Here is a 20,297-nt window from a genome sequence, read left to right as displayed (position 1 = left end):
GAATAAAAAAACAGACTATATTATGTAGACAAACACGGAAATAGTAAAGTAATCAACAGATGTAATGTTCTATAATTTTATTTATACTTCTAATTGCATGTTCTATAAATGGTAGATACAATAAGAGAGCAAGTCAGAGTTTGAAGTAACTGCATATACCCTATACAGACTCAGAAATAAATTGCAGGACTCGAGAGGCTATAATTTACATGAACAGGAATACAAAAGAACTTGGATTTTAAAAAAATATTTATTCATATATTACCCAAGACATCATTAATTTCTTCTATATTTTCCCATGAACTTTTTTGAAACTGCTAATATTGCAATTTTCATATGAAATATTAGAGGTAGCTTTAAATTCCTGAGTATAAGCTTCTTAAGGGCAGGACACTATTTCATTCATCTTTGTAGTTTCAGTAGCTGGCTAGCCCAGGGCACAGCAGTCAATTAATAATTACCTTATTATACTGTTTAATTATGAAACTTTGCAGTTACCTTTGAAACATTAGTTAAGTTTATCTTTCTAGTAGTCTATTATAACACATGAGGAAAGTACTATGTAGATTCAGAAAAGTAGCAGTAAATTCTAGATGATGTTAACCACAGTTTACACTTAGATGTGCTCCATATGACAATATCAGTTCACATTATTATTAGTTTACTGTTTCAAACTTATAGATTAATCCTACTGATGCAAATCTCAATAAAAGTAATACTCAAAACAGAGGAATTAAAACAAGTTGGTCCCCAAAAATGGTCCTAAAAATAAACTATTAATACTCTGCATTCTTCACTTTGGTCCTTCATATCTTTACATCCTTCTGGGATGCCCCAAAAATGGTCCTAAAAATAAACTATTAATACTCTGCATTCTTCACTTTGGTCCTTCATTAAATGTGAGAACAATGTATTTGAATTGAATGTAACTTTAGTTAACAATGATGGGGGGGGACTTAAAAAGAAATAATAAACCAAGATACTACTATTCATTACAGGAAGACCTTACTTTGTCTTGGAAAAATAAAATATGAGTGAATTCTGAGCATTTAAGAGATAGGGGGAACAAAATCAACCAAAGCATATAAACTTGGCTAAATCCAGAAAGGCAGTTTAATTTCTGATTTGTTTCAAGATGAGTCCAGTATGGTATTTGTCTGTTTATTGCCCAGTGACAAATTTCAAAGTACAGTGATTAAACTCAATTGAGAATTTTCTCCTACTCTTTTTAATATTTTAATGAACATAAACTACTTATATAATGGGAAAAAAATCTTAATTTTTTAAATTCAAAAAATACTTTTTTTTCTCCTACTTTCTGAGACATGAAAAAATGAGATCCAACCAAATTTTCAAAGATCTCTTATGTAATTGAACTGAATAAAATCCTGAGGTTTTTTTTTTTTTTAAATTAAGAAAAAATTTGATTGTCTTTGCAACAGCCATGAGAATGCAACTCTCAATCTTTGTGGGGAGCATAATCAACAAACAGCCCCTGCTGCTGCCTTCTGAAACCCATTCACAGGTGTTTGAGCTGAAGCCACATTTCTCACAGGCTCCTCCAGCCAATGCCTGCCTGAACACAGTGAGTATACTAAAACAGGCCTGGACACATGGGACTTTGGCTCAAGGATTCCCCGGTGGCCTTGCCAAGCTCTCCTAGAACTGCAGGACAGCCTGAGACACTTTCCCCCAACCTTAGTTCCTTCCCTCTCTCCCTCACCTAGAGTCAGATCTGCACCGAGTTTGACAGCTCTCGCAGCCTCCCCCAGCTCCCTCTCCAGGTCCCCTCACAGACTTTCCCCTTAGTCTCTTACACATCAAACCTCTTGCTTCTCAGAGGACCCACACTAACACAGCCTTATTTCACAAAGCAAGTTTCAACAAGAATATCATTTTCAAATTGTCTGATTCGTGTTACAACTGAAACAATCAAATTTCTTATTTTTCAAGTATTTAACGGAATACTTTCACTTCTTGTTGTTCTCTACATATGACCACCCTCTGCACTTTCACATATTATCATGAAATAAATGTTAAAACCACATGCATGCCAGATACTTGAGTAAGTTTGGAACACAGTTTTCTTCTACAAAGAGTTCCAGAGACACGAAATCTTCGATTACATCCTGGGCTTTTGCTTTTTGAAAAATATATTCCAGAGTAGAGAACTATCTACCATAGGAATTCTAGGAAGACATAACAACCATCTACTGCCCCTTCGACTACTGCATCAATGTTATCACTGTAGCTTAAGAAGGCTAAAGATATAATGTTTATAAGTAGAAGCATTGATAATCTTTGTTCTAGGTCATCTTTTCAAAGGATGTTTGTATAGCAAACAACCTTAGAAGATAGAGACAGTGTGTCTGTCTCCAGAGCAAAGGGCAGGCATGCTTTTACAGCTCATTATGAAAGATTTGGGTTCTCTGAGTTCAAAGTTCCTCTGCTACAGCACAACATGCCATCTCCCACCAGAGAGCTATGACCATGCTTTGATTGCCATGACCTAAACTTTACTAAGAAGTCTGTGGGAATAGCAAAGGATAGCTTTAGCTCCTGCACCTCCTCTACAAAACATCTTTCCACATCTCTGGATGTCTGCTCCATCCCAAATCCCCTAACTGTAGTTTATTCATTCTGTAGAGTGGGTAAAAGTGGCACAGACAAAAAGGATAGGTTAGACTGACACTCCCCCACCCCCCAAACATGGATTAGACTCAATTACTTCCTGAACCAAGAATCGTAAAGCTTATCAGCTGGCTGGGAGGTTATGTTAAAAGCCCCATCACCCTGTATGCCCTTAACTAATGAAAGTCCCAACTGGGGGATCTCAACAACAGCAAACCATACTTTCCTTCCAGGAGCACCACGTATACCTTCTATACATATACATCTTGTGTGGAAGATAGGTATTAACTTGCCTCTCTTCAAAAACACCATGACTTGCACCTTACAGGATGTCATAAGAGACATTCAAGTGTTTACAGAAACACTACCAGTACTTCACGTAGCCCTCAGGTAACTATGAAGATCTCTCCAAACAGGCTAACCTTGGATACTTGGGGGAGCATCCTCGCAGGAAAACCAACATAGTATGTATACCCTGGAGGAAGTGATCCCTAAAACAAGAGTCACCCATTTAGAAAAGGTGGTAAGATATCTGTCCCTGATTTTAGTTAAAGTGATTGATGACACCATATCAGCTCTGAAAGGCACTCAGGTCAGCTTCAACTCACTGGCCAGGGTTGTTATGAATGAAAGAACTGTCCTACATTTCCTCTTTGCTGAACAAGGGGAAGTCTGTGCAATTACTTACACATCATTCTGTATCTGAATAAAAAATTTAAGGAGAAAGCCACCTGGTGTTCTAAGGGAGACCCTGATTGTTTATCGGTTTATGAGATTTGTTCAGCTGACTGGATCTGTGACCTGGAAGGCCTGGCTGGGATCAATTATTCAGGTCAACCTCATCCTGCTGCTTGGAGTCCTGTTAACCAACAGCCTTAATTAAACACTCTATGCGACATACCCTACAAGACAAATTGAACAGATTTCACCACAGCCTATATGGATCAGATCAGAGTAATTGCTGCCCATGACATAAAAGTTTTATTCCCTAAACTCAGGGTTTCTCTCCTAAAACACAATCCACTGCAACTGGCCCCCTTTACATCACGCTATGGGTGTCATGCTATGGAACTGGAGCTGATACAATGCTGATACCAAGGCCACTAATGTCGGTAATAAAGCCCTTTGTCTTCCACCTAGAAGTTCATGTCTTCTGACAAAACCCATAAAACAGTGGCAGACTAACATGTTCACAAGTGGCTGAAAATCTCACGCTCTTATGTTCTTGATACTTCTAGCCCCAAGTCCAAGGGGACTGGACCGTAGGAAAGGAAACATACAGCGTGCTGTCACTGCAGGCCTGAGGACATATACACAGAAGAAAAGACAAATATCGACCCCCAAAACTCTAGGATTCTCACACTTGGATTGCTCTCCTGACAAAAATATACCACAGTTCAATCAGCCCCATGACCAACAGCAATGGTTTCAACAAACTCTTCAGAATCTAGATAATGCTTTTGATACCCTAGCAAAGTATGGCTCTGACAAGAGAAGACAGAAGACGTTCATAGATAGGAAAATAAAAAGAAAAGAAAGAGGAGAGAAATGAAAATAACAGAAAATTGAAGTGTGGCAGAAACTAGAGATTGGTTAACCCACACTTACTACAGCCCTCTTCTACTAGGAACAATCACACACATGAAGACTGGACCATGGGAGGAAGGGTTTGCTTGTCCTAGGGCAGCTGTGGCAGGTCTACTCTCTGTCCCTAGAGTCTATTAGAACACTGCTGTGACGTGGTGTAGCATTTCTTCTTCTCCATTACTTCTAGCTACATACTATTCACACATGGTTCCCTGGGACTACCAGAAAGTCTGAAAATGTTACCCAATAATATTTTCTGCTTAAAATACCTAGAATAGATTATGTTGCTTGCAGCTAAAAACCCTGTCTGATATATTTGAGAAAAGAAAGTAATGTACACTTATTTTAAGTCTGAGATTTATATTAGTACTTTATTTCCCAATAATAAGACTCTCTAAGGCCTGAGAATAACTTTAAATTATTTCTGGTACACAGTTTTTCATGTTCTTACTATATTATATCAAATGGGGGAAAGTATCCTCAGTACTATCATAATCATAGGCAGTCAAATTGTCTTTATTATTATGATCAGACTAGCAAGACAATCTAACTATCCTCCTTTAAAAATTACTTTGTTATATATGTACTTTGCAATAAAAGAATGAGAACTTTTTAATTTTACTGTCTCCTATCTTCTCCAATTTAAAAGCAAACAATTGGTTTCTATTTTGTTTGGTGACAAGCAAGTTTTATTTTTAATTTGGTAATTTGTTAATATCACCCAGACTGGTATATTTTAATAAATGCAAATTATATAAAAATAGAACAGGCACTTAGAGTAATTGCTTTATGGAAAAATTGATAACCATCTAGCTCTAAAATATACTTTTTTTGTGGAAAATTCAGAAACACCAAGAAAAGAAAGTATTTCTAGGTATTACTAAACCGTTGCTTGATAATTTTAAAAGAACAGCATAATCAGCAACACCCAGAAAAGAGAATCTACTTTATGTTTTGGTGTTTTGTTTGTTTGTTTTGCCCACGTTAGCTCTCTGGAATGGTACCTTTTACTCCTAACTTAGGATTGTCACCTGCTACACCTATTTCACACATTAGGCTTAAAAACAATGAGAAAACTTTAAGTAAAAACCCACAACAAAATGGTTGAATAGGGAAAAATAAGAATTTAGAACAATTCTTCCCATTGGCTACTCTTAATCAAGGACATGGAAAATTAACCTAAACATATTAAAATGAGGGGAAAAAATGAATTTAAATGATGCTAAAATGACCTTTCACTTCTTGATAAAAATTAAGCTGTAAGAACTATCAAGTAACTTATTTTAGCGTTTATAAGACATCAAAAATTAACAATATCATTAACTGTAACAGAAAATATAATTACTTACAACTAAGGTAATTTATTTCATAAAAACAAACATAATCAGCCACCTATATATATCTTGGCAATAGTTTCTCAAGAATTTAATCAAATTCATGACATTCACAACTATCAAAGGAAAGTTGCCGCTAGCGACCCCTCTATGCACATAACACTAAATATGGCAAATGAGCAGTAATTAAAAAAAAAAAAAAGACTCTAATAATGAGCTAAGAGGCAGCCATATTCATAGTCCCTGGACCCTCTCCCTAAAGCCCACCCAGTTAAGGATGGCAATCTGTGTGTCCAACAGCATATGTCAAAAAGCACTTAATATGACCCAGCAATTCCACTCCTAGGTATTTAGCCAAGAGACAGGAAAACATGTCCACAGAAAAATTTACACTCAAATATTCATGGAGCATCATTCATAACAGCCAAAAAATGGAAATAACCCAAATGTCTATCAACTGATAAACAAAAGTGTAGTATATCCATACACTGGAATACTACATGGCTGTAAAAAAAAAAATGAAGTACTGATATACTTGGACATAGATGAACAGTGAAACTATTATGCTACATGGAAGAAACCAGTTACAAAGAATCACATATTGCATGACTGCATTTATGTAAAATGTCTGGAATATGCAAATCTCTAGAGACTGAAAGTACATTAGTGGTAGCCTCAAGTTAGAGGGAATCAGGAATTGCAGGTTACAACTAAAGGGTAAGGGCTTTCTTTTGGAGGAGATGAAAACGTTCTAAAATTGATTGTGGTAATTGTTGTACAACTCTGTGAATATACAAAAAATGTTAAATTGTATGCTCTACATTGGTAAGTCATATAATATGTGAGTTTTATCTGAACAAAGTGTTAAAAAAGAAATTACTTCAAAACTATTCCAAATCATTAGATAAATAGAATTTTTCAAAATTTCTTCTGAGTCTTACTATCTTTGATAGTTAGTTATATATAAAATTCCAAATTTTTAATTGATAGTTCTCTTTCTACAGATATTTATGCGCTAAATATAAATTTATCACAACTATAGAGATGTTATTTTTTCCACCATACAGCACCTTTAGCAAAATTAGAATAATTACCCATAAAGGAAATGATTTACTCTACCCCAAAATTTAATCAATGTAGCTTGCCTTCAAGTTCATATTAATCAATTTAATTAGTAGTCAATTAAAAATTAAGATCAGATATATTTACTTAATGTCTGGTAGCCAGAATAAATTTAACATGCCAAATAACCAAGAAACTTTCCAACTAATGAGTCAATCATGTCATTTACCTAGATGAAACTTGGCTTTGTTCTTAATAAGTCATTCCTCAACCCTTCTCTCAGAGTTTAAGACCTCAAGCGATATAATACTGTTGTAAACAAAAAGAAAGGAACCCAGTTTTACAAAGGTATTTTAAACTTTTTATTGTTATAACTGACATAGAAAAGATTCATAGAAAGTTGCAAAAAAAAATGAAAGTAACTGTTCAGCTTTACTAAGTTTCTTTTAAGTTTATTTGCTTTTATTTAGTTTTACAAAGGTATTTTAAACTTTTTATTGTTATAACTGACATAGAAAAGATTCATAGAAAGTTGCAAAAAAAATGAAAGTAACTGTTCAGCTTTACTAAGTTTCTTTTAAGTTTATTTGCTTTTATTAATCTTGTGGTGAATAAAGCCTGGGGCCACATGAAAAAGGAACTAATAAAAGCACTAGATGACAATGGACCAACCAGACAAGGGAAAAACACAAGAAGAGAAAAGAAAAAGAAGAGAGATAGGAAAGAAAAGAAAAGGAGAGAAGGGAACAGGGAGCTGGGAGAGGAGGTGGGAGAGAAGAGACAGAAGGAAAAAGAGACAAAAGGAGAAGGAAGAGTAGGAAAACAAGGGTTGTGTGGATTGCATGTCCCTCCCAAAACTCACTGAAACTTGACCTCCACTGTAACAGTGCTAAGAGGATGGGAAATCTGAATATGGTCTTTGAAAGGTAGGGCCTTTTAAGAGGTGACTGGATCATGAGGACTCTGTCCTCATGAACAGATTAATCCATTCATGGATTGATGGGTTGATGGTTTAGTGGGTTATCATGAATTTGGCGTGGTAGCTTTATAAGGAAAGCACAATTAAAGAGCTCTTGCCTTTCCCACCATGTGATACCCTGCACTGTCACAGGATTCTGTACAGAGCCCCCACCAAGAAGAAGGCTCTCACCAGATGTGCCTCCATTACCGTGGCCCTCCTGCCATCCAAAAATGTAAGAAATAAATTTTGTTTCTTTATAAATTACCCAGTTTCATGTATTCTGTTAAAAACGACAGAAAATGGACCAATTCAGACGATAACGGTACATGAATTAAAAGTCCCTAGCACACCAAGTACCTGAAGGTACAGGGTCTATGTCAGAGATGGAGAACCCACTCCAGACCCCAACTCCAATGCTCTCTGTCTGACAAGCCCAGAATGAGTGAAGAGGGGCTCTTTTCCAATAGTTGGACCCATGCAATAGGGACCGTCTACTCAGATCCTCAATTCTGCCTACTGCTGAAACAAATCACAACAGGGTTCCTCACTAGCCTTTCACAAACACCGTCATCTAAAAAGTCATAATAAATTGATTAGTTTCACAGTTCCTAACATCTTCTGATTTTTCTTCAAATGCCATCTGTTTATTTTTTTAATTTTTAACTTTAATTTTTTAAATTTAAGATTTGGCTCTTCTAGTCCTATCATACCAATAAACAAAATGGCCAAGGTGCCCAGAGCTCTAAAAACAATAAATAAACACCATAACTTTTCATTTTATTAAATGTGAAACAGATTTATGTCATCTATTAGCACATTGATTTCCAAACTTTGTTGCACATTAGAATAACCTTAGGAACTTTTTTTATAACTCCCAATGGCCAGTTCACAACCATGTCAATTAAATTTTAAAAGTCTGGAGGTGAAAATCAGGTATCAGTAATTCTCTTTTAAAAATGCTCAGGTTTGATTAGCAATGATTATAACAATAGTTACACCAATAAAAATCTCTTTTCTCTTTTTTTTTAAAGAAAATTTAAATGAATATTATTCAGTTTAAGTCTAAAGATGACTTTTAGAAGTATATTATTTTTGAAAATATCTATAATATTGAGTTTTTATTATTATGCATGTAAACTCAACTTTTCAGGTATGAAAATTAAAACAATGAGAAGCCATAATTCACATAATGGTAAAACTTCCTAAAAATTATAATTACTGAGGCTAACATAGAATAAACAATTCACAGGCCTATAACCATATCTTTTACAGGGAAATTTAGCAATTCTACTGCTAGAAAAGTAAACTAAGGAATTAATCATGGGTTTGTGCCAAGATGTATCCAGAAGATAAAGTACATAGTACAAACTGGGAATCTATACATTCATTAAAAATGATGCTATAAAAGAATATTAAATAGCATTCAGAGTTTATAACATTATTTACATATAAGCCAGGCACAAACAGTTATAAAATAGTATGTATTATATGTTACTTAAAAATGGATTTTATATACATGAAACTTACTTGCAGTTGAACAGAATTATGACAAAGGCCTTCCACAATACAAGAAAATCTATCAATTCTTCTTTCTTCTCCAGCTGAAGTTAAAGCTTCTAAAACTTCTTCAAGGCTATTGGAAAGTTTTAATCTATTAATTAAATTGCAAGGAGCAAATAACACAAATGCCATAATACAACTCGGTCATCCTACTAAAGGAGTTAATACTCCCAGGCAACCAATAATATTTTATATAAGTAGCTTACTGAGTACCCAGCATGTATCAAGCACTGTTTTAAGTATGTTATGCTTTAATTCATTTATCCCTGACAATAACCCTATGGAGATGTTTATTTATCAAGCATTTATATAATGCTTACTACACAAAAGGCACTATTTGAACCACTTTACAAATTTTAACTCATTTTAAAGTATATAACAAATGTATTAGTTAGGTACTATTATTAACTCATATTATACATTATGACAGTAAAGCAGAAAAAGGTTAAGCAACTTGCCCAAGGTCTCACATCTACTAAATGGCAGAGCATGGATCAGAAACGAGTCTGTGTGGTGAGCACTATATATGTTCTTAAATTTGAGACACATTAGAGTCTGGTTAAGTAAATGAAGTTATCATAGCCAAAAAACACAGTAGTAAGGTATCATTCAAACATAAATTATAATAATCATGCAAGAACTATACTTCTTCCTCTTTTAAAGAATAGTTATTTTAACAGTGCATATCTAGCTATAGAAGCTTACAGCTTGTGAACATAGGCGTGTAGTCCTAAATGTTACTTATGTCATTTGATACCCATTCTAAGTGAAGAAACAATAAAAATAATACAGAAGAGGAGGAAGGAGGAGAAGAAAAAAGAGGAGGAAAAGAAAAAGAGGATAAAAAAAAGAGAAGGAAAAGGATAGAGAGTAAAAAAGGGGCAAAGGAAAAGAAAAGGGAAGGAAGACGGGATAGAAAAAGGGAGGAAGAGCCCAGGAGGAGAGGGGAGGAAGAGAAGGAAAGGGGAGAAGAGAGAGGAAGCAATAAGGAGAAGAAAAGGATGAGGGAAGATGGAAGAAGGAACAAAAGGGGGAGGAGAAGCTCAGAGAGTACCATATTATCAATATATAATTCACTCAGATTTTCACAGTAAAATGTACATAGCCATTTTTAATTGGGAAAGAAAAAGTACTGAAGCTGTATGCCTGGCTTTGCATGCTTGGGACTGAAGCTGGGTATAGCCAAGCCTCCTCTATACATACACACTGTAAACACACATTGAGGATGAAAAGCCACGCTGGAGTGGTGCTTTGACTCTCCAACTAGGGCCATCAAACTGAGCCTGCTGAGTCTACCAGCTCAGGAGGATCTCCACAAGACTAATCTTCACATGAATGCAGGAAGCTTTACTTATAGGGCTCTGCCTACCTTTACATGAGAGCGATATTTCTGTTAGTTCTTTTGTTGTTCAGTTTTTTACATTTTTTTCCATTTTAGTAGGCATTTTAAATAATTTTGAAATGCTTCCTTATAATTACAAACCAAACCTTCTTTAAAAAGGAAAAAAAGGTTTATCTTTATAATTATCTTAATACGCATGTAATGGTCTTTTACTTATAGCCCTAACAAATGCGACTAAGGTCTTTAAAGCTTTAGTATGTACTTTATGATCAATGACTTTGTATCTTCAGCCAGTAAAGTACTACTACATATATCACTTTCTAAATCTGCCTTACAAATAGATTTTCAAATAATAATATGTTTGCTTTCACAAAGGGGATATGCATGACCTACAGATAGAATTCTACCTGGGGAAAAAAAAAAAAATCAGGTAAGAAACAGAACCCATTTGTATATTTCTCAAAGTCTTCATTTAGAATTTTTATTTAGGCTTTTAGTCTAAAACCATTTAAAATAAATATGAAGAAGGAATCAGTATTTTGTAGAAATATTTTAACTCCTAATATATTAAGAGAAACAATTATTATTCGAACATTTTTGTTCAGCCAATAAGAATCTAAAGCAACTGCTAAAATATAGTTCAACATTTAATAAAATTCTACTCTAAAGTAAAAAAGGTAATAAAACATTACATGAATAAAATTGTATTAATATAAAACTAGAGAAAAAAGTTGAGAACACTTACATGCTTTCCTCCCCTACAATGCATACTGCAGAGAGAAGTTTAACCACATCTGTCATCATACTGGGGTGCTTAGGATCCATGGCTTTGGCCAATAAGGAAAGACTCCTCTCTTCACTCATAATCCTTTCCAAGCCATACTATAATATTTTTGAAATAAGAGGTTAAATGTTAGGAGTTGGTTGGGAAAACAGTGCTGTGAAGGAAATGTAGTTATTCAGAAATTTTTATAGGATAATACAGTTTTATACCTAGGAAAGCCTGAAAATATAATGACTGTATAGCACCCTAAAAATCTCATATAAGTATTCACTTTACGTCAAGAACTATGAGAATAAACAAATTACCCCTCAATGGTGATTTTACAACAATATAGCTGATAATTATTAAGATAGGTAAGTGGCCAACTGGAGAAAGCAAGAAACAGTGAAAATATGGGATTTCCCAACATACAAAACAAACAGCTAGATATTGAACCAAATACTGAGGCCATGAGAATCTTTTGCTGGAAGGAAGGTTGGTAAGGGATATATTACCATAAGTAAACACACAGATTCTCACTGTCCAAGAGAAATACAATGTGACCACATGTAACTTCAAGTAACAGGTAAAACTGTTTTCAGTAACATGAATCCATACCTATATATCCAAAATATCATCATTTCAACACGTAAACAATGTAAAGCTGTTTTTTTTTTTTCTTTTTGGCAGCTGGCCAGTACAGAGATCTGAACCCTTGACCTTGGTGTTATCAGCTAATATAAAGCATTTATTGAAGAGATGTATCACTTTTTCTCCCTAAGTATTTGAAATCCAGTTGTATTTCACACTTATAGCACACCTCAATTCCGACTAGCCACATTTCAAGTGCTCAAATGCCACATGTGACTACACAGCGCAGGCCTAGATATTAACACCTAGTTCATAAATAAGAAAAGATAAAGAATGATTTGGGCAGATACCATGTAAAAACTGCCATAATGAGTATATGTATCCTAATCAGAATGGTACTTATCATCAGGAAGACAATGCAGTTGTAAACACATTATATACATGGGATGATTTGGGATATGGATAAAGTTTGTTTGCTACTGCCAGGATGTCACATCCAATTAGAAGATAAGGAGTTGTGTTAATTACATAGTGTTTTGATTTAAGAATGTATATATCTCTAAGGCCCACTTACAATCTATGGAAGATAAGTATCAAAATACAGAGGATAAACAGAAACAATAAAACAGTACTATTTACCTAGCATGCATCTTGAGGACCCTTCTAAAGAATGAGAAATTGGTTGATCAGTTCCCAGTAAGCACTAAAAAAGGACCTTAATACCAATTACAGACCTATGAACTATGGCTTAAACTCAAAACGAGCACTACATATAAGCATAAAACTTGAATCTACAACAAGCTTAGACTCAAATTCTTTGCATATTGTGAAATCCTGTTTTTAAATTTCTTATCTTACATATAGCATTTATGCAAAGTAACCATCACACTGCCGAAATATTTCATTTGCTTTAAATCACTGTCTAAGGAACACAGGAACAACGGAGGAAGTACAAGCAGAAGGGCCAAGGGCCCCAGGCTATGACTTCTGGAGAGATCTCTCAGTCTTGGTGACTGTGGAAAATTTGCAAAGACAGAGCTAAACCAGTCAGGAAATGCTCACTCCTGTGATGCCCTGGGCTGTTTTGTAACTGGAAACAAAGAATAAAAAAACAGGTATTTGGCCAAAAACCACAATATGCTTCGACAACCATTCCAGAAAATTGTTAACAGCTTATAAAGACCCACTTATATCCAGTTCAGAAAGCCAATCAGTCAGTGATTACCAAGTATCAGAGAGGTGGTTCTGTCCTAATAAACCTGAGGATTGAGTAAAGCTTGTCTCCGGCATTTCCTCTTCGTTTCCCACCCACCCAGCTGTCTTTAGCCAGTGCCTGCGCTTCTCCAATCACAATCCTGTGGCTCCTCCTCCATCCACTCAAGGCGACTCAAGCTGAATTCCTCCAAGTGATACTACCTACATTCTCTGGCAAGCCCTCCAGCTCTAAACCATCGTGTGTGAAGGTAGAATGTGAGCATTTCCTGATTTTTCGATTTTGGCCATCATCCTGTGACCCCTAAGTCCATCACAGGCAGCATTCTCTGATTTTGCTAATATAAAAATGTGTAGCACTCATTCTAAGACTAGAACAAGGCCAGGTTACCACTACTCAGTTTCTATAACTAAATATAAAAGTGCTACATACTTGTATAAAATTATTCTCATTTAATTATTTAAAAAACAAAACAAAACAAAAATAAACAAAACTGTTGACTCTGTGTGAGAAATAGTCAACTTACCAGTGCTAGCATTAAAGGACATTTAGTGAAGGCCATTATATGATAGAGAGGTGTGAAAAGTTTTGCGAGGTCTAAGGTTATATCTTTCCTGAATGTCAAGGACCCACTCTGGGTAATATGATAAGCCTGTTCTTAACTGAGGACCAATGCCAGGTTCCATGTGCATTCTACATGAGGCCTATTATTACCTAACAGATGGAATTTCAGGCCACTGAAGACGGTATATTAGGTAGGAGAAGGTGAATATCCTAAATCTTTGTGTGGGATGCCCAACTTCTGAGCCCACATGACATGAATACTGATGCTGAGCAACTACCCATAGTGAGTTAATCTCTGCAGCAGAGAAAACATGGGTAACAGAACTGGCTTCAGGAGCAAGGCACTCTTGCTTTGGGTGCATGCCTGAAATCAACACATAAAAAGTTAACTGACCGAAATGAAGCCTCTGTTCTAATTATCTTCGAATAGATTATCTTTTCCACCTTACTATCTTTTATTTTCCTCCTCCTAGGTAATTAAAATCTTTCATTTTAAAAATACTTTTAGTCCAATTTAGTGTTAAGAAATTCACCTTCATGTGATGCTATTAAATTTGCTCATTATATTAATTACGTAATTAATTACTGGAATCAAATAAGGTACTACATTTTTTTCCTCTTAAAACCTATATTTTCATCATTCAGTGAATTCTAGTAAAAGACTGCACAATAAGATTTAACAAAATTCATACTTGTAGACTTCATCAAATAAAATTTAGGACAACCATCAACCAATTTTCAAAGGAAAAAACCCTTACCAAAATTTTCTAATATTATTAAGTTTAGAGTTCAGACATTTTAATACTAAGTATTGGTAATTTAAATTAACTTTTTATTTTTATTAGCACAGATGATAGCACCAAATACAAATGGCAATATTTTATAGCTCTACATACACAAACTATGAGCAACAAATCTGCTAATATAAGATAATGAATAATATATTAGAATATAAATACATAAAGTTTGCTACTCCAATTCAATCTCAAGCCAAGTAGGAGTATTATCTTCTATATACCACCTCACTTTAACCATGATATTCTTCTCAAATTCAAATTATAATGCACATGCCCTTTTGGTTTGAAAAAATGTCTCTGGGTTTTCTCTACTCTTAGCCTTTCCATCACTATGAAGTTTGCAGTTTCTGTATTCTCACTCTAGAAGGGGCATTCTAAAGCAGTTCTATGTACTCAGTGGAGAAAGACTGCTCCTTATTTGCAGTTTCTTTATTCATTCACTCTTAAAACAGATTATACAAAAAGCTACTTAATATATCTAAAATATAATTCTAAAAACAGAGATGTCAGTACAGAAAGGACTTGTAATTTTTACATCAGATATTTTCCTTGAAAAGCATATCTGATTGGAGAGGGCAAAATGGAAATAATATTTCATTGGTTAAAAATAGAAAACTTTCCAGAAAGTGCTTAAAAATCTATAAACAACTCAATAAGACAAAAATAATTAAAAAATATAAATATTTGTTTCACTTAGTAAAAAGAAACAAAATAAATGTTAATAATTTAAGTACTCTATACTAGTATTTAAGCATTGTAATCCTCTAAGAGTTTATTTTAAAAATAAGGAAAAATATTATAAATTAAAATTAATCAGAAAAATACAGGTAGTTTTGCTAAAAAACAAAAATCATCATACCACCACAGGAAAAATATTCTCCCCTGCTGTCTAACAGCAACTTAAACACCTATCATTACTTCACACATCATGAGACAGATGTGTTTAGATGCTGAAGCTAAAGAAATGGAATGGGATAATGTTAATTTCTGCAATAAACAGTATAAAAGCAAACAAGAAACAGTGTTAGATAAACCTAACTTCAATAAAGACCTTTAAGGATTTCTCCCTTCTAATGTAACCTCTTTAAATATGCAGATTCTACAGATCCTCCATATTATGTTTGGACCCCATATTACTTGGATTAAGCAGCATTGTTCCATTTCTGTAACCTGCTCATATCTGTGTACATTTATTTCATTACTGAGTTTAAATTCCTAGAATGTAACAACTAAGTCTTTCCAATTTGAATCTTTGGTAATAAGTATTACTGCAGACTACATTTAGTAATCATGTATGATTTTAAAGTTGGCTCATGGTAAACTTTTGAAAGTTAAAAGAGAGAGAAAGGGAGGGAAAAAGATGGAAGACAAAAAAAAAAAGAGGGAAGAAAGACAGGGAGGGAGGGAGGAAGGAGAAAGGAGAGAAGGACCGAGAGAGAGAAAATTATGCATGAGAAATAATTAAGCATAATTAAAGGATCCATTCATTCCCAACTCAGAGGGAAGAAAGACAGGGAGGGAGGGAGGAAGGAGAAAGGAGAGAAGGACCGAGAGAGAGAAAATTATGCATGAGAGAAAATTATGCATGAGAAATAATTAAGCATAATTAAAGGATCCATTCATTCCCAACTCTCTCCTGTTGCAAGAGAGTTTACACTAGAATTCAATAGAATTCAATATTTTTTCCACCATGTAATGAAAAGCACATCAGAGCAATACATCATTACTTTAGTGCAAGTGAAATCATATATCACAAAATCTAATTCATATAAGAAGTGGTGATGGACAAATACTAATTACCTATATACATACCTGAGTATTCATCAAGGCCTTTAAACACTGTATAACTTTATGTTGATTCTTCTTTACAACTTTTTCTTGGCTGTATTGACATAAAAGATATCAGTGTTGGAATTATAATTGGATTTACAAGTGTAGCTTAGTTGAAAATAATTATTAGCAATACTTACATTTTTCCACTAATCAGTTTTTCCAAAATATCTAGTAATAGTCCAAGACCCTCATGTCCGAAGCTTTCCACCCAACTGAAAAATGGGGGGAAAAAACTAGTTTACACATTAAGTCAGTATTCTAGTTCGGATGATCACAATAATGCTAAATGCCCACAAGTATTTTACACTTGGTTATATTCATAATCATAATTACAATATAAGAATAACACCATATACAAAAATCATTCATGACTCATAATCTTAACAGTGAAAGGTACAAAGATGGGATAAGAAAATAGCATGCCAAATTCAGATTGCACTGACTTGTGAGAGCTGATTATGCCCATCTCTTCCATGCTCTTTGTTCAGTGATTTCATGATGGTAGCTTGAAATCAGCTGCGGTAAAAGTTTTTACACCACAGAAATTTGCAAATGCTACCAATCAGTGCTTCCCCCACACACCAGAGCTGGCTGTAAAACATTTACCAGCCCACCACTGGATAAGCCTCATTTTGGACTGTTGCTAAGATCAGAAATTAGACAGGTGAGTAAAAAGATCTATAAAGGGAAGACGCAAATCAACAAAGAAAAAGATTACTAATAAAAATTAATCAAAATAATGAAAAGAGATTCTTCAGGAAAATTTCCCAAATCACGAAAATGCATCCCTATAAATGTTAAGAATTCCCTAAATTTCAAAGTTCATTTGCTTAACAAAAAGAGCTCCATCATTATTTCTTAAATGAATATTTCCATCATAACTAAATCACACCTGTTCCATAAACCCATTAATCCAATCATAGCTCTTCATGTAATGAGGACATCAATGCCATTACACAACAGCTTGCCTTGATTATAGAAAAACTACCTTGGTAGAAATGAATATCTTTACTCAGTGGTGCTTTGGAAAACTAGGCCAATAAATAATGATAATAATCTGTCAAAAAAATGGGGGAGAAAAGATATGATGTGTATGTGTATATTTCTTTTAATACATGTGTTGGTATGCATGATTTTATATGTGTGTGTAGTAGTGGAACAATAAAATGTTGAAAACAAAATTGCATTGAATAACCAAAACATTATAAATAAAAACAAGTTTAAGTTGCATACCAGAAAATAATACTATTTTCTTACTTAAATACTATATAACATTTCCAATGAAAAGAGAATAAAAACCAAATACAACATATTTATATAAAAAACACAAATGTTATTTAAAATCCATCTTCTTCATTTGAACACTTCTGTGAACACAGCTTAACGACCTATAAATGTTCAGAATTTCTGATTTTACAAAGAAAGGAAAGCAAGAAATTTGTTATGTATATTGGCAGTGTCTAGTCAGACTATTTTACTCATCTCCTCTTTGTCCAGTGAAAACAATAAAATAACTAATTTAAGAATACACTTAAACAGGAAAGATACACCCCTAGAAAAGATCAAAGATTGCTATTATAGTGAAAATGAGAAAAAAAGTTAAATAGAACGTGCTGTTTTCAAACCAGGATGCTACTTCAAAAGTGAAGGGTTTACTCTCCACTATCAGCAACAGATTACCTGTAGGCATTTCAAATCTTGCTTTCATGTTTCATGAAAACACCCACAGCAACTCGTTTAACTGTTCACCTTGTTGACATCCTATTCTGTATTTATTCTTACTTCACATGCAGCAGGGAAGCTTGAAATCAAACATACGAAGAGTAATTTGAGAGTCTTACTTGAGCTGGTAAGGAGATGCATGGAGAGAGTATCCCTTCATCAGGCCCTCCTTGTGTTAGCACTTCACAGTGGGCCTTCAATATTTCTTTAAAGTGAATTTTCAACAATCTCTACATTCAAAAGTATATTCATAAAGATATTCTAAAGCTAATATAAATGATTTAGGATTATTCATATAGCTGTCACTTTCAATCACTGTGGAGAATAAATGATTTTACTGTTCATAAAACTGCCTTACACTAAAATATACAAAGTAATTTTAAATCATGTTAATATAACAAAAAGACTTTGTTGCACTTAATATGCTCATGTTGTGACCCACTATAAAATTCAGAAAGCATACCAATCCATGTAAATCAGTAAGTTCTCTGCTCTGAGTAATGAATTATAGAATTAATTATAGATATAGAATTATCACTCCTATCACAACATTTATAACTAGAATAGTGATACCCACAGAAGGCCTCAAATCAACTATTTGTAGGGCCACTAGATAATGCTCTTCTAGACTATAGAATATGAATCATTAAAATTTATGCACACTTATGTATATTATGTATTAATTAATTCTCTATAAAACAAAACTTATTAAAATTGCAAGAAACATTATACCAAATCACTTTACATTACACTCTTTTAATTCATTGTGGGAATTCATTTCTCAACAACAATAAAATCAGAGAGGTGGACAACAGCCTTCTGAAAAGCAGGTCACACTGTACATTTCATAAGATATATCAAAAACCAGAATAGTGGGATAGGGTGCAGAGAGAAGAAACTAAGACGCTTTATAACCAAAGAAACAATATAATATTTAAACATAAAAAGAAAGCTGATGAAAGTACTTTTTGAAAAGGTAACGTAATATATATTTTTTTTTGTCTTTTTTTTTTGTGACCGGCCGCACCACACTCAGCCAGTGAGTGCACCGGCCATCCCTATATAGGATCCGAACCCGTGGCGGGAGTGCCACTGCACTCCCAGCGCCGCACTCTCCCGAGTGCACCACGGGGTCAGCCCAGTAACGTAATATTAAAACACAAATTGAATATGCATAAAAAGTCTCCCTGTTTTCTTAAAAATTTGCAAGGCCAACATATTGTTGTATTAACAAGTCATCATTAACAAATCCACGCTCTCAGTGTTTCACCCCTACTATTTTCGGCAATATTTTAAGGACGGGGCACAAACATCGCTTCCTATCTCTTCTGGAAAAGATGTTCAAGATAAAAAGTGATATTGAATACGTAGGTCTGCGGTCTTGACAGAGGTTTATTGAAGTCCATAGCTTTCTACAAAAGTGAAAAATTTCTCATCATCAGTATAAGAAGCAATCTGGAAAAAAAAATTATCAACTGATCTATAAATGATCAATCTTCAGGAAACAAAATCTGTACTATTTGTTCTGTGCCTGTCAGCACAGCACAATCAGGAATTATGTGGTTTAACTAAAAACCGCATTCATGGATGAATAAGCACTGTGCAAATGTTTCTTCTTCATGAATAGAAATGACATAGAGATCAGTACGGCATTTGTATTGGAATAAATTGCTTTAAAACATCAGAAAGTGATGTGCTAAATACTAAGCACAAAATCTACCTCTTAAAATTCTGTAATAGGAAATACCATACTCTTCTAATAACATCAAAGAAAACTTCTCAATATTACCACTTAGCACTTCCTAGTAGGGGTTTCAATGTAGGATAAAAGAAGAGGTGAAGAGGTAATAAACTAAAAAAGGGGGGTAGGGGGATGGGGGGAAGACAGGTCTCTAGAATTACAATGTTCCAACAGCTTAGGTTTTGAAATTCAGTTGTTTCCAGAGACAGAGGATGAACTCAAAAGTGTGTAAAATGGTTTCTGGCATATTGTTGGCTTTAGGAAATAAACAGTCACCTCACTGAGCAGCAGAGGCAATAATCAGGTCTCAGATTTACCTCTTGGTCAAAAGTAACAAAGCACTATCAAGTATGTTTCCCACAGACTGACCCTCCCACGCTTACTCAGTTTTATTTAAAGTTATTACCTCTCTTCCCAGATGTATTCTTAGGAAGGGAAAGATGCATTTGTCTTTCCCTTATCAGCGCTGGAACAAACCTACCAAAATCATAAGAGCAACCTGACCTGACAAATACTCCTTGAGGATAGGGACCATTTCTTATTTGTCTTATTTGTTCCAGCACCTGGGATAGACTAGACGCTCAACAAATGGTTTT

General features: G+C 34.4%; 1 protein-coding gene across 2 annotated transcripts in view; it reads right to left on the bottom strand.

Annotated features, from left to right (window-relative positions):
- The window catches only part of DIAPH3 (diaphanous-related formin 3), a 428,227-nt gene that overhangs the window by 339,012 nt on the left and 68,918 nt on the right, over window positions 1-20,297 (bottom strand). Inside the window, exons 3-6 of one of the 2 annotated variants that reach the window (XM_008594695.1) lie at window positions 16,376-16,450; window positions 16,218-16,287; window positions 11,223-11,359; window positions 9,103-9,208 (exon numbers count right to left, since the gene is read on the bottom strand). In XM_008594695.1, coding sequence (XP_008592917.1) covers window positions 9,103-9,208; window positions 11,223-11,359; window positions 16,218-16,287; window positions 16,376-16,450 — 388 coding nt within the window. Of the gene's footprint in view, window positions 1-9,102; window positions 9,209-11,222; window positions 11,360-13,570; window positions 13,729-16,217; window positions 16,288-16,375; window positions 16,451-20,297 lie in introns of those variants that run through there. The other variant, XM_008594703.1, reaches the window with a different exon arrangement.

This window comes from Galeopterus variegatus, unplaced genomic scaffold (assembly GCF_000696425.1).
Source record: "Galeopterus variegatus unplaced genomic scaffold, G_variegatus-3.0.2 Scaffold165, whole genome shotgun sequence".
NCBI lineage: Eukaryota > Metazoa > Chordata > Mammalia > Dermoptera > Cynocephalidae > Galeopterus > Galeopterus variegatus.
This window is presented reverse-complemented; position numbering and strand designations above follow the sequence as displayed.